Source organism: Aquarana catesbeiana, linkage group LG07 (assembly GCF_042186555.1).
Source record: "Aquarana catesbeiana isolate 2022-GZ linkage group LG07, ASM4218655v1, whole genome shotgun sequence".
NCBI lineage: Eukaryota > Metazoa > Chordata > Amphibia > Anura > Ranidae > Aquarana > Aquarana catesbeiana.
This window is the reverse complement of record NC_133330.1, coordinates 192,763,537-192,778,952: the sequence shown is the minus strand read 5'-3', so window position 1 is coordinate 192,778,952 and position 15,416 is coordinate 192,763,537. Positions and strand designations below refer to the sequence as shown.

Sequence of the window (15,416 nt, the reverse complement as noted above, 5' to 3'; positions counted from 1 at the left end):
TTGATGCAAACAGTCTTTACTCAAAGAACTTTATGACAGCACCTGGCTGCACTTGCAATAAAAAATGCAGTGTGTTATCTGAGAGATCAAAGCCACAACTTATGTTCAGTGGGTGGACAGTAAGTATGCAGCTTTATTAGACCATAAAAGAAAAGACCAAGCAGGATTTATCTTGCAATAGAAATTAGAGCGCATTATTTGAGAGACAACTGCAAATATTGTACATTGGCTGGGCAGCTTGGTTTACTATAATATATTGTTCATCACTATGTCCTCCCTCCTCATTCCCACCAACTTTTAAATCCCCCGGCATCCCAAAATATACATGCAGTTAGGGACAAATAAAATGGCCCTGTAAACAGACAATTTGCATCGTCCATTTGTCCCTAACCATACGTAATCCCTATATTGATTGATTTATACAGGTCAAGTGGCCACAGCTGATCGCAAACACACTGATCTGTGCACTGTATTGCCATGTGATCAAGCACTAAGAGGGAGAAACAAGGCAGGTTTTATTTTAAATATGCATATGCACAGTCATCAGACCCCCCTTTATACACACTAATGTGGGGAAAAGAACTTCAGACCTCTATTGCCCCGACAGACTGGGAAAAATGTTTTATCCTGACCCACAAATTGTCCATTGTGACAAAAGTGCAGGAAAAGGGATTCAAACACATCACTAAAGCTTCGTACACACAATCGGATTTTCCAACGGAATTGTGTGATGACAGGCTGTTGGCGGAAAATCCGACCGACAATCAGACAATTGTTGGCCAACTTTCCGTGGACAAATGTTGGATGGCAGGTTTATAAATTTTCCGCGGACAACGGTCTGTTGTCGGATTGCCGTCGGACAAAAGTCAAAAGTACAAAAACGCATGCTCGGAAGCAAGGACGAGCCGGGCCCGGCAGTGGTCGTTCTAGTAAAACTAGCGTTCGTAATGGAGAATTCACATTCGTGACGCAGCAAATTATGAAATCTCGAAATGCAGCGCACAATTCTCTTCTTTAATGGGATAATAATGAAGCCTCTTTGCTGATGATACTGATGGAGTTCTGCCAAACGTATTTAAAAAGTGATATTAAGAATAATATTATTATGTTTTTGGGTTTTTTTGGTCAAGTTACCACAACACCATTATCCCGTAGTTTTTTATATCAAAGAAACAACTATGTTGGTGTCCCTTGTTAATTTTACATTGTATTTTTTAAAAAGTAACTGCCTACTCCCAAACTGTCATTTGAAGTAAAACGCATAGCCAAGTATTATTCTACACAATTTTTTTTATTGTGCATTAAAAAAAGAAAACAAAGAAAATTGGACATGCTATCTGCCAATAGAACTTAACCAAAAAGTGCATTCTATGCATCCAAAAATATAGAAAATATACCAAATCAAATCATTATTCAACCAAAAAATAAAATAAAAGCCTCATGCATGTGTCCTGCTTCTTAATATAGGGGGTCAACAATGCCAAGAGTTGGTGAAAGCAGGGGTCCGTCATCCGGAGATAATTCCGAAAATCATCCGGATTATTCTTCTGGAGCTCCCACAGCAAAGGCATATGACATAATTGGTAACGACTAATAAAGCAACCAATTTTAGGTCCAAGAAATTCTCCTCCTCCTGTTCCTGGACTGGACTTGGGTCAAAGTAATAACTCCAAGGCCAATAATAAATAACACATTATCTCCGATTCCGCAACATGGCTGGCTGATGAAGGGCCGTTCAGAAACTAACTAAAAAGCACAAAATGAAAAGCGCAAAGTCAACAAACTTCTACTAACACAAAATTAGCAGAAGTAGCCCAAAGGGTGGGGCATGACAATTGAACTTGTTGGCCGACAATTCCTTGCTGTTTGTATGCAAGACAAGTTCCTGGCCAACGCCCTTTGGACAAAAGTCTGAGGTTTTGTCTGCGGAAAATCTGATTGTGTGTATAAGACTTCAGTGTTACAGATGCCACTCCACCCTCCAATAGTTTGACCTTTCAGTTTTGGATCTTTGTTGGAGGTCATAGGTGTGCGAAGCCTATTGCATTAGGGTGCGCACCCCAAAGCTCAAACACACATGCTTGTCTCTGCAGCCTCAGCTGCACTGGACAGTGAATGAACGGAAAAGTGCTCTGTGCTGAGCGACTTCCTGTTCATTCACAAACTGAAGCATAGGAAACACAGTTTCCTATGCTTCGTTTATGAATGAACACAGTGAGTGAGTGTGTTCAATGTGTTCATTTAGAAAAGGAAGGGGTCGGTAAATCACATATTTACCAGAACCTTCCCCCACTCTCCATTCTGAAACACGGGGGAAGCCCAGGCAATAGGGGCAATCTGCATCGCACACAGTGATTAGGGTGTGCCCAGGCACGCTTGTGTTGGAGGTGCAGCACCAAAGGCATAATTCTCCACCATTACAAGTGTTTTGGACACAAATCCTCCATGACCCAAATTCCATTCTCTCCTACCACTGCGCTCCTCTCTGTGATTCCTGGGACTTACAGTATCAAGTCCGCGAAGAAGGATGTCCAGGATGGTTATACTCCATCACTGGAAAACTTCTGCTATTCCCTCCCTTACGGAATAGGAGAGTGACCTAGATTCTTTCAGTGATCTTGGGCATCTGTTGGCACAGGAAAATGATAGAGAAGAACTGTTTTTAAAAACCTGAACTTCCTAGTTTATGTTCTGATATTCCTCTGCTTTCCAATCCTGGATCATGGAGGATGATTTCCCTGAACAATAGTCAGCCATGAGAGAGTGATAATCATCCTCCCCTTTCCTCTCCCTCCACACCTCTCTGAGTTCATGCCTATTTTCTTGAAACCCCCCTCCCCCCTTCCTCACTGCCTTCCCATCTTTCTCCCTTCTTTCTTCCTCTTTTATTTCCTCTAGATTTATTTGTTTGCTTCTTTTTCTTTCATAGTTTGGTACACTTGTCAGCCATTCCTGATGTTATACACTTTAACATTAATAGGTTTCTGCCTTATAATGCTGTGGTCCTGCCAGCATATGTAGACATGGACTGAATGGTCTAACCCTGTAAATCCCACATTTTTTTAACCTCTTAAGGCCCGTACACACGATACGAAAATCGGATGGAAAAATTTGTACGACGGGCTGTCTGCAGATTTTAGGATCGTTAGTACGGTGCTTTCGACAGCCGATTGCGTTTTTTCGTCAGACAAAAGTTGGATGTGCAGACTATAACATTTTTGTCCGATGTGGACTCAACGTCTGATTTTCAATTCATTAGTACGGTTTTCGTACGAAAAAAATCGTAAGAGAAAGACTACGCATGCTCAGAAAGGAAAGAATACATACAAAACTTTTCAACACATTACGTCACTTCCGGCGATTGTGTCACGGAGCCTCAGAACGGGGAAGTGCCTATGTAAACAAGGCATTTCCCAGTTCTGGCTTGTGTAATGACAGAGATCACTGCTCTCTGTCATCGAGAGCAGTGATCGCTGTCATGAAAATTGAAGCCTATCCCCCACAGTTAGAATCACTCCCTAGGACACACTTAACCCCTTCATCGCCCCCTAGTGGTTAACCACTTCACTGCCAGTGTCATTTACACAGTAATCAATGCATTTTTTTAGCACTGATCCCTGTATAAATGACAATGGTCCCAAAATAGTTTAAAAAATGTCCAATGTGTCCACCATAATGTCGCAGTCCTGATAAAAATCGCAGATCACCGCCAATACTAATAAAAAAAAAAATTAATAGTAAAAATGCCATAAAACTATCCCCTATTTTGTAGACGCTATAACTTTTGCGCAAACCAATCAATATACACTTATTACGATTTTTTTTACCAAAAATAAGTAGAAGAATACATATCGGCCTAAACTGAGGAAAAAAATTGTTTTTTTATATATTTTTGGGGGATATTTATTATAGCAAAAAGTAAAAAATAATGCGTTTTTTTTTTTCAAAATTGTCGCTCTTTTTTTGTTTATAACGCAAAAAAATAAAAACCGCAGAGGTGATCAAATACCACCAAAAGAAAGCTCTATTTGTGGGAAAAAAAGGACGTTGATTTTGTTTGGGTTCAACAAGCACGACCGCACAATTGTCAGTTAAAGCGATGCAGTGCTGAATCGCAAAAAGTGCTCTGGTCAGGAAGGGGGTAAAATCTTCCGGGGCTGAATCGGTTAAGGGACAAGTTTGGCCAAAGCTCTCGGCTGTTGGCTGACATCACTTAGCCGGTCCAGAATCTGGAGGGATATCCACTTTAATTTCAGGATCCGCCCAGATGCCAAACCAGCAGCTAGCTCAGCCTCTCAGCATGCTGCCCCCTCCAAAGCCCTGCACTCCAGTTGGATGTATCTGAAGTGTCTATATCGCCTCGCATATACACTCAATGATACCGGAGGTAATATTGCACAATAAATATGCAGAAGGACAGATGAAAGTTGCTGTGCCATTTTCACTTTGTACATAATATAAAAATAATAAACCCCTTTCAGTGATAGTTTCACCTACCAAGGTTTATATGTTTCTGTGCAACTGTGTTAACCAAATCTTGATCACATGATAACAAAGAAGCCAGAGAACTATCTAAAGACTCACACACTGAAAGAAGGCCGTGTAGTCCAGTGCACTGTCCAATGCCGTTGCCACAAGCTCTTCCAGACCACTTCCCCCCCAGAAGCAACCGCTCTTTTCATATTATTCTGGCAACCATGGCAGTACTGGCAGCCCTGAGTCCCAGCAGCCTGCAATTACTATAGACTAGATGTCTGGAGCTGTGAGATTACTTACCACAGATAGGTCCCTGACACTCCTGTCATTGCTTTTTAGCTAGGAAAAGTAAACACAGACTCTAGGGCACCCAGTGGCACACTAAAAAAAAGAGAGATTAACATACCAAGATGAGTGGTCGGCATGTAGAAACAGCACAGTGGGAGTGGCTTAAGAGAAATAGGTTAAATAGAATCTGATAAATGTGGTAATTTAACACGCTTGTCCTCTAATCTAATCTCCAAATTGGGCCCAAAGTGTCAATATTTTGTGTGGCCAACATTATTTCAGTTTCATTTCTTCAGTGTTGTCACATGAAAAGATATAATAGAATATTTACAAAAATGTGAGGGGTGTACTCACTTTTGTGAAATGCTGTATATATTTTACAGGGTTACTTTGATTGCATTTTGAGGATATTACCCTATGAATTACATGTTGAGTATATTACTCTATGAAATATCAATGTTTATTCAACTTTTTGTGTTTCACAGCACCATGTATTGCTTCAAATATAAGAGCGCAGTTTCAATGTGGAACCAACATGGCGTCTTTATTATGGGATCCTTCCCAAGGAGCTACTTCATATGTGGCTCTTGTGACTGGCATAAATGGTTGGAATGGTGTGTGTTCATCAAATAGCACAACATGTGATATTTATGCCTTGGAGTGTGGACAAATGTACAGCGTATCACTAATAGCATCTAACTCCGACTGTAACAGCATGTCCAATGCTACCGATATCTACAGCGGTAAGACCTGCTAGAGAAACAGTGTATTATTGTTACTACATGTCATCAGTGGCGGCCCATCCAAAAGCAGTCACAAAAAAAAAAAAAAATTTTTTAAAAAGGCCTCTTTGAAAAAAAAAAAATAGAAAAAAATGTTCTTTAAGTGCACTGTGTTCGGGTGCCGGACACAGTGAACTGTGGGAAGCACCACGTCAATGCAATCACAAGATTGCAGAGGAGGCACTTCATTTGCAGGCTTTTGACCTGCTTTGTGGCGCATTCCAAAGCGTCGAGCAACATCCGCCCATAGTATTACTACGGACGGGAGCTTTGTTGTTCAAGTTAAGAGGTTACTTCCGGTTTCCCTGTTCTACAGGGAAACCGGTAGTGACGTTGGCAGCTCCATAGAATGCACGGCCCGAGCGGAGCTGCCTGTACGGTAAGTATGAGACTCAGTGAGGCTGCATTTGATGGGGCACAGTGAGGCTGCATTTGATGGGGCACAGTGAAGCTGCGTTTGATGGGGCACAGTGAGGCTGCATTTGATGGGGCACAGTGAGGCTGTATTTGATGGGGCACAGTGAGGCTGCATTTGATGGGGCACAGTGAGGCTGCATTTGATGGGGCACAGTGAGGCTGCATTTGATGGAGCACAGTGAGGCTGCATTTGATGGGGCACAGTGAGGCTGCATTTGATGGGGCACAGTGAGGCTGCATAAGATGGGCACAGTGGCTGCAGAAGATGGGAACAGTGGCTGCAGAAGATGGGCACAGTAGCTGTATTTGATGGGGCACAGTGGCAGCATTTGATGGCACAGTGGTTGCGTTTGATGGGCACAGTAGCTGCATTTGATGGCACAGTGGCTGTGTTTGATGGTACAGTGGCGGCAATTGATGGGCACAGTGGCTGCGTTTGATTGGACAATGGCTCCGTTTGATGGTAAAGTGGCGACAATTGATGGGCACAGTGGCTGCGTTTGATGGCACAGTGGCTGCAATTGATGTTTTTTTTTCAGAATTTTTCAGTTTGTTTGCGCCCCCCCCCCCTAAAATTTTGAGCACCAGCCGCCACTGCATGTCATATAAATGTTTAAAATACAGATCATTTTGAATAAGATAACAATTTGATAATCATTACATGCCCAGTATTCTGGCTTGATGTTGTTTAATTTTTTCTCTCTGGAAAAGCATTGCGTTTGTGTGGACTGACTCAGTACTGAGAGAAATGTACTAACCACTTTCTGAAAATTCTAGTTGATTGGCTGTCTCTGCCTTGTAAAGTCAGAGGGAAGTCAGGATATTATACAGTATATACTTCCAGGGCCCTGGAGAAGACTGCTCACAAAAAGTTCATTTGAGCAATCTCTAGACTTCTGTTAAAGGAAGTCGCAAGCCCCAATGAAATCAGAGGTGCAAGTCGCACCGATCTGCAGCTTTCAAATCACGCTGAAGTAGTGCAATTTAAAAACCTCGCCAGTGTGAAACCAGGGCTAAACATCACTGAGAATATTTAAAATACACTGCAAATCACAGTATATGGGAGTAATGGGAGCACATTGCTTAAACTGCAAACCAACCTTATTCTTGGAAATCAAGGTTAAGAATGACATTTTCTATGTATTAGTCACCTCACTCTTCTCACATGTACATTATAATTTCTTAGTTGAAGCTTACATCCAGACAAATGTTTTGTTATTTTAGAGTAGGTAAGGCTTAGTGCCTCTGCTGGATTTGTATTGCTGCCTGTGTCCTTGTTTGGGAGATTTAGTCACTTCTTGTTCCACTGACACCCATCACTAAGCCAGAAAGTAAAAACCTGACAGAGGTTTTAAAGCAACCCTGTACTTTGTCTCTAATAGGTGGTGTGACAAGTTTCTGAAAAGCAGATAACATAAGGTGACTAAATTTGCTTTCCCCACGCTTCATCTGAGCCCCCGAAAAAAACTATTATTTCTTGGTAACATGCCACAAACTCCCTTCCTGCGTATAATGCAGTGCTGCTCAGTGTCTGCGTGCCCTAGACGCTCTCCCATAGACCCAGAGTCCATTTCTCTGTGGGAGAGAATCACCTTTACTTTCCGTCCACTTTACACCTATCTCTAAGACAGATAGGGGGAGATTTACTAAAACTGGTGCAAACAGAATGTGGTGCAGCTGAGAATAATAACCAATCCAGGTTCTAGGTTTTAGTCCCCGTTCACATCGGTGCAATTTGACATGTGATTTGACAGGTGAGATTGCCTGTCAAATCGCAGCCTATTGCCGGCAATAGGAGTGTCCCAATCAGTGCAACGCCGACTTTGCAGCGCTGCACCGATTTCCAAAAGTAGTCCCTGCGCTACTTTTGGTGACTTTGGGGGCCATTTTAACAGACATCTGTGCATGAACCCACACAGATGTCTTTCAATCGCCTCTGAAGTGAGACTGAAATGCGTCTTTGAACTCACATGATTTCAAAGCCATGTTCAGTGTTCACGAGGGCTTAGTGCCGGTTCACACAGGGGCGACTTGTCAGGCGACCTAGTCGCCTGACAAGTTGCCTCCCGTTCTGTGCTACGGAACCGTTCTAATAGGAGCGACGCAAGTCGCTCCGACTTAGAAAAAGGTTCCTGTACTACTTTGGGGGCGACTTGCATAGACTTCTATGCAGAAGTCGTTTTGCAAGTCGCCTCGGAAGTAGTTTGCAGGTCGCCTCGCTGAGACGACCTGCAAGTCGTGCCGCCCCTGTGTGAACCGAGCCTTAATGTCAAAGCTTAATTGAACAAACTTAAGTTAAAAAGCTGATTGGTTACTCTGCACAGCTGTACCAGATTCTGTGTGTACCAGTTATAGCAAATCTCCCCCATAGTGAGGGGTAATGTTCCAAACAGGCACACAAACAGCAATAGAAAACCTGACAGAAGACTTCAACCTTCCATACTGTATTCCAACCAAAATCTTTTTTTTTCTGTAGTTACACCATCATTTAACATTTTTTTGTCTTTTGATTCTCTAGCTCCTTGTATTCCACAAAATGTGAGAACAGAGGTTATCTGTGGAACAAATATAACAGATGTGTCATGGGACAGAACACCAGGAGCCAGGAACTACACAGCAACTGTGCAAGATCATGGTGGAAATACCTATTCATGCAGTACAGAGGAAACCACATGTAGAATTGACTATTTAGAATGTGGTGGGAACTATACTGTTATAGTGACTGCACATGGAGAACAGTGTGACAGTAAAAGTACCATTGTTGAATTCCGCACAGGTATGTACATTAGTACAATATATTCCTCGTATATCAGATTTCCACAGTATGGCTAGATTATATCAGTAGATTATATCAGTAGATTATATCAGTAGATTAGGGGTGGATAGATAAACTGCAAATTCCTTTTGGAACAAACCAGACCCAATTTCTGATCACTGAATATAAATGAAATTTTTTAATTCTGTGACACAGCACAAAGAGTAATTATTATTATATTTAATTTATTATGTATAATTTAATTGAAGTATTATTATTTTTAATTTAATTAATGTATATTTACATACCTCCCAACTTTTTGAGATGGGAAAGAGGGACACCTATCACCAAAAGCATGCAGGATTTGGACATACCCCATTGCCACACCCCCTTAAAGGAGACTTGTACAAAAAAACAAGATTGGTTAAACCCACTGCTTTTTTAACCACTGCTTTTCCTTTATATTGGCTTTTGGAATTCACAAATGCAGCAATTTATAAATCAGATGAAAGGTTTAGCGCTGGAAAACACCTTTGATAGATAAAAAGTGCATTTTATATACATCTATACAGATCAGAACCAAATGAGGGACAAATGAGGAGGAATGAGGGACAGAGGGACATTGTTCCAAATCAGGGACAGTCCTTCTAAATCAGGGACAGTTGGGAGCTATGTATTTATTATTATTATTATACCAGATTTGTATATCCCCAACAGTTTGCAGCGCTTTACAACATAAGGGCAGACAGTACAGGTACAATACAATTCAATACAGGAGGAATCAAAGGGCCCTGCTTGTTAGAGCTTACAATCACAGCAGAGCAATAATGTAAAGTGTATATAAAGCCAAGCCATTTTTCATTTTTGGATAGAGTAGGGAAGGGTTGAACCCCTAACAGCTCTTTCTGATTTTTGTGTCCCACAGGGGAGATTTCCCATCAGGTTTTGTCCTGGAGAAAAGTGATTACCACCCCCTTTGGATGATTTACCTTACGTCATATTCTGGTGGTAACTCTAAAATTGTGGGTTTCCCTCACTTTCTCTCTTGGTGACAATGGTCACCAGAGCAAACAGAGGGGGTGAATATCTCCATTGGGGACACAGACATCAGTTAAAACGTTTCAGATGGTCTAACCCTTCCTTGCTCTGTTTTGCTGTCCTCAACATGTGAAATTTCAGTTGCACCCAATTAAAACCTAAAATCAGGATGTGAAACGAATTATTTACTACAATAACATGACCACTTGAACCAGACTAAAATTTCTGTGCTTATTGACCTCTCTCAGTTATGGAAGAGTGCATTTAGTGATAATAGATTAAAGAGGGGAAACCATCTATTTCTGTGAAAAATAATATGCAGCTTGGAATTTAAAAACAAATATTTAGCAAACGGGCTATTTTAGCTATTTTAGTACGCTTCTTACGATGCTTCCCTTTGTAGCTCTGAATAGTATCAGCAGTGCTGTTTTGCCTGCAGAGAATGTCATCCTACTTTGTAAGTGAGATTACAGAGCTAATATCACCCTGCTGACATTGTTTCCTACAAGGCTTGTCATCTGCGCAGACCACATGACCTATGCTTTGGTAGAGATTGCATGAAAGGTGCCTAGCCAACACAAGATTATCGGGAACAAATACAAGCAATTGTTTTAAAATTAAAGTTACAATATATTAATTGCAATGTTTTTTCAACAGTGCATTTTTTGTATTTTGTTTTGAGGGATCCACTTTAACCCCTTGACCTCTGGAAGGTTTAACTTCTTCCATTCATGATCAGGGCAATTTTTGCTATTCAGCACTGTGCTACTTTAACTGCCAATTGCACCATCATGGAACACTGTACGCAAATTATTACATTTATATCATTTTTTCCCCCCCACACAAATAAAGTTTTCTTTTGGTGGTATTAGATTACCACTGGGTTTTATTTGTTTTTATTATAAAAAGGAAAAAAAAACGAAATATTTTGAAAAAAAACACAAAAAAGATATTTTCTACATTCTGTTATAAATCATATCCAATAAAAAAAATCTAATTTCTTCATAATTTGAAGCCAAAATGTATTCTGCTACATGTCTTTGGTAAAAAAAAAAAAAAAAAATCTCAATAAGTATAATAATTGGTTTGTGTGAAAGTGATAACATCTAAAAACGATGGCATATACTGTATACTGGAATTTACACAGCTATAGATGCTATACTGTAGCAAGGACGAGCAACTTATAGTGCGACTGTAATAGTGTAGCGGGCAATCTGGTGCTAACTAACACTATCTGGGAGGGTCACTAACTGACACTGACATCACTAGTGACACTAATACAATGATCAGTGACAATACTGTACACTGACACTGTACTAATGACACTGGCTGGGAAGGGGTTAACATCTAAGGTCAATCGAGGGTGTAACTGTGTGGCTAACAATATGTAATGTGTGTAATATGTGCTGCTTTAATTTTTTGATCTAGCTATTTTTTTCTCCCTGCTTTGCAGGAAGAAGAAACAGCTTGATCAATATTCCTATGCACACAGAGTTCTGTGTTTTTGTCTGTGATTGGACACAGCTGATCAGCTGATTTCAACCAAAATCATTGGCTGAAATCTGTTGCAAAATTCATGCTGTGTCCATTCACAGCACGGGTCGTCAGGGGGCACGTGCCTCAAACCAGGCAGACAGGTGGCAATGTCCGTTGTCTGGACTTCCTGTATTGTTCACCAGCAGTATAACTACTGTGGGTGGGAGACAAGTAGTTAAGAAAAGTATTTGTATAATAATTTGTGTCCATCAAGAGAGTCACAATGGAGATAAATAGTATGGACAGCATTCATGGATAACATGAAGCTGCTTTAAACATTAAATTAAGATACTCTTTCCATAGTTGCCAACATTGTAAAAAAATTTATAGGAACACTTTTTTTTCTGTAGGCGGAGTCTTATTATAATTAGGGGGCGGACATTCGTTTGTAGGTGTGGCCTAGTGGGGAAAGGAAAATGCGTTGAGCGGGGCGTGGTGAAAAATGGGCGTGGTTTAAGCGTAATATTGGGCATGGCTTAAATGGGCGTGACAAAGGGGTGTGGTTAGAGTCTGAGATAACGAGGGATGGAGGGAGAAACAAAGAAAGAGAGAGTGAGAGAAGGAAGGAAAAAAAGAGGAATAGAGGGACAGCAGGCCCAGATCCTACAATAGAAATATGTGTATTCCAGAGAGTTTAACAATCAGCAGATAAAGATACTCCAAACATCTGGTGTTAGCGCTTCAATCATCCCGGCACCATGGTTGTTATGGTGTCAGGGTGATTGAAGTGCATTATTTCTATTTTTACATTGTAATATAAAATGAAATAGTTCAACTCACCATAATGCAGAATCAGTGGGAGCCCTGAGCATGTCACTTGCCATCAGGTGTCCCCAGTAGAGTCCCTCCTTACATCTCAGGTGTCCCCAGCGGAGTGCCTCCTTACATCTCAGGTGTCCCCAGCAGAGTGCTTCCTTACATCTCAGGTGTCCCCAGCAGAGTGCTTCCTTACATCTCAGGTGTCCCCAGCGGAATGCCTCCTTACATCTCAGGTGTCCCCAGCAGAGTGCTTCCTTATATCTCAGGTGTCCCCAGCGGAGTTCTTCCATACATCTCAGGTGTCCTCAGCGGAGTGCCTCCTTACATTTCAGGTGTCACTGTCCCCAGCGGAGTGCTTCCTTACATCTCAGGTGTCACTGTCCCCAGCCAGCGGAGTGCCTCCTTACATCTCAGGTGTCACTGTCCCCAGCCAGCAGAGTGCTTCCTTACATCTCAGGTGTCACTGTCCCCAGCCAGCGGAGTGCTTCCTTACATCTCAGGTGTCCTCAGCGAAGTGCTTCCTTACATCTCAGGTGTCACTGTCCCCAGCCAGGGAAGTGCTTCCTTACATCTCAGGTGTCCCCAGCAGAGTGCTTCCTTACATCTCAGGTGTCACCAGCGGAATGCCTCCTTACATCTCAGGTGTCCCCAGCAGAGTGCTTCCTTATATCTCAGGTGTCCCCAGCGGAGTTCTTCCATACATCTCAGGTGTCCTCAGCGGAGTGCCTCCTTACATTTCAGGTGTCACTGTCCCCAGCGGAGTGCTTCCTTACATCTCAGGTGTCACTGTCCCCAGCCAGCGGAGTGCCTCCTTACATCTCAGGTGTCACTGTCCCCAGCCAGCAGAGTGCTTCCTTACATCTCAGGTGTCACTGTCCCCAGCCAGCGGAGTGCTTCCTTACATCTCAGGTGTCCTCAGCGAAGTGCTTCCTTACATCTCAGGTGTCACTGTCCCCAGCCAGGGAAGTGCTTCCTTACATCTCAGGTGTCACTGTCCCCAGCAAGCGGAGTGCTTCCTTACATCTCAGGTGTCACTGTCCCCAGCCAGAGGAGTGCTTCCTTACATCTCAGGTGTCACTTTCCCCAACCAGCAGAGTGCTTCCTTACATCTCAGGTGTCACTGTCCCCAGCCAGTGGAGTGCTTCCTTACATCTCAGGTGTCACTGTCCCCAGCCAGCGGAGTGCTTCCTTACATCTCAGGTGTCACTGTCCCCAGCTAGTGGATTGCTTCCTTACATCTCAGGTGCTACTGTCCCCAGCCAGCGGAGTGCTTCCTTACATCTCAAGTGTCAAGGTCCCCAGCCAGCGGAGTGCTTCCTTACATCTCAAGTGTCACTGTCCCCAGCCAGCGGAGTGCTTCCTTACATCTCAAGTGTCACTGTCCCCAGCCAGCGGAGTGCTTGCTTACATCTCAGGTGTCACTGTCCCCAGCGGAGTGCCTCCTTACATCTCAGGTGTCACTGTCCCCAGCCAGTGGAGTGCTTCCTTACATCTCAGGTGTAACTGTCCCCAGCGGAGTGCCACCTTACATCTCAGGTGTCACAGGGTGTCCATAACTCTACATTGTATGTATTGCAGTCACTATCCGGGTGTATAATGGAATTTGAAGTTGAACTGGACATTTTCTTTGTTACTATTATGGGTAATGTGGGTGTTGGTGACACATAGGGCGTACGCCCGCCTCCGGGTGACACAACATGGCAGCCGGCAGATTTGACTCATCAGAGGGGGCGAGGAAGTAGGAGGAGCTTGGTGTGTTTATCATGGCCCCAGTCACATGACTCCCCGCTCCGCGCCTCGCCCCAATACAACTCCACTTGGCGCCAAATCTCTATGCCCAGTGCACGCGGCTCTGCAGGCGGAGACATTTTGAAAACCCTGTCCTCGCGCGATTGGCTACCCGGAGCCCCGCCCCCAGCCGCTCTGCTCCCTCCGTGGTCTGGTCTTCTCGGAAATGGCGACCGGCGAAGGCGGCGGCCACAAAAAAGCAGGAAAAAAGGGATTTCCCAGGAAACACTAAAATCGGGAAAAGGGTCTAAATCCTGGGAATGTCCCGTGAAATTCAGGACTATTGGCAACTATGCCTTTCATACTAACTCCCACACTTTGGTGAGAATTGTAATGAAAATGTAAAAAATACATGTATTATTGATTCCGTCTTGTAATGGCAGAGCATTATCCCTGCACTTTCTAACCCAGCCTTTCTCAACCTTTTTTTTTAACCAAGAGGAATCATTAAATTGAATTGTATTTTTCAGGTCTTGTGGCATCCCTGCAAAAATTAAAGTATATGTGAACCCTTACCTTGTAAAACAACCAGTTTAAAATAGAAGTGAAAGGCAAAACATTTGTATGTATTTATATAAAAACATTATAGATACCCTGTTTTAATAAGGGACTTGGAAAGGTGCAGTATACGGCATAACAGCAGTAGACTGATCTTCACAGTGAATTACTGTGTGTGTGGGGGGGGGGGGGTCAGCTTGTTTTGCCATTGGAGCACAGACAGGCTGTTCCCCCAGCACAGTCAGAAAACTGACCACGGGGGAATGGATGTGCTCTCATGCCTAACACGGTCAGTTTGAAATAGGGAAGCAGGGGAACTGGCAGGATCACTAAGTATTTCACACAAAGGAAGTAATGCAAAGAGAACAGGATGCTTTTTAAAGCGGGGGTCCACCCAAATTTTGAACAATATCTGTATGTATTCTCTTCCTTGCCTAGATGCTGACATGCCGTTTAAAAAAATTTAAATCGCCGTAATTACCTTTTATTTTTCTATTCTTCTTTGCACTTCCTGGTTCTCCTCCCGTGGGAGTAGGCGTGTTTCTAGCCTCTCCCAGACTCCTGGGAGCTAGTCTCAGGCTTCCCAGGATGCCACTGAGCATGTGCGGGAACGAGCGGTGAATGCTGGGAGCACAGCATTCACCACATCCAGGAAATAAATGCTTGTGGGCTTCAAATGCCCACAATGAAGATGGAAACCGCCTGCAGTGAATAATATAAGTTATTCTTTCCGACGAAATCTGACACAGGCGGACATATTACACACAATATGTGAGTATGTAATGCTGAGAAGAAAAGTTTGTGAATGAACTAAAAAAAAAAAAAACGATAGATAGGTGGACCCCCGCTTTAAGACAAGTACATGTTACAACAGATACATATCAGGAATATGAAATGTTGGGGTAACATATTCTTCAACTGCTTCCTGTCCGGCCCATGAGATTAATGGATGGACAAGAGCAGCGCTGATGTGTGTGGGAGTTCCCGTACATCCTCTCACATTAGAGACATATGTGCAGCTTAGAGCAAGCCTGGTGATCATTGTGTCCCTAAGACACAGAGGATCACATGACCTGGTA

General features: G+C 42.9%; 1 protein-coding gene across 1 annotated transcript in view; it reads left to right on the top strand.

Annotated features, from left to right (window-relative positions):
• The window catches only part of LOC141103397 (uncharacterized), a 159,378-nt gene that overhangs the window by 50,205 nt on the left and 93,757 nt on the right, over positions 1 to 15,416 (top strand). Inside the window, exons 12-13 of the mRNA XM_073592929.1 lie at positions 5,250 to 5,507; positions 8,482 to 8,739. Coding sequence (XP_073449030.1) covers positions 5,250 to 5,507; positions 8,482 to 8,739 — 516 coding nt within the window. The remainder of the gene's footprint in view (positions 1 to 5,249; positions 5,508 to 8,481; positions 8,740 to 15,416) is intronic.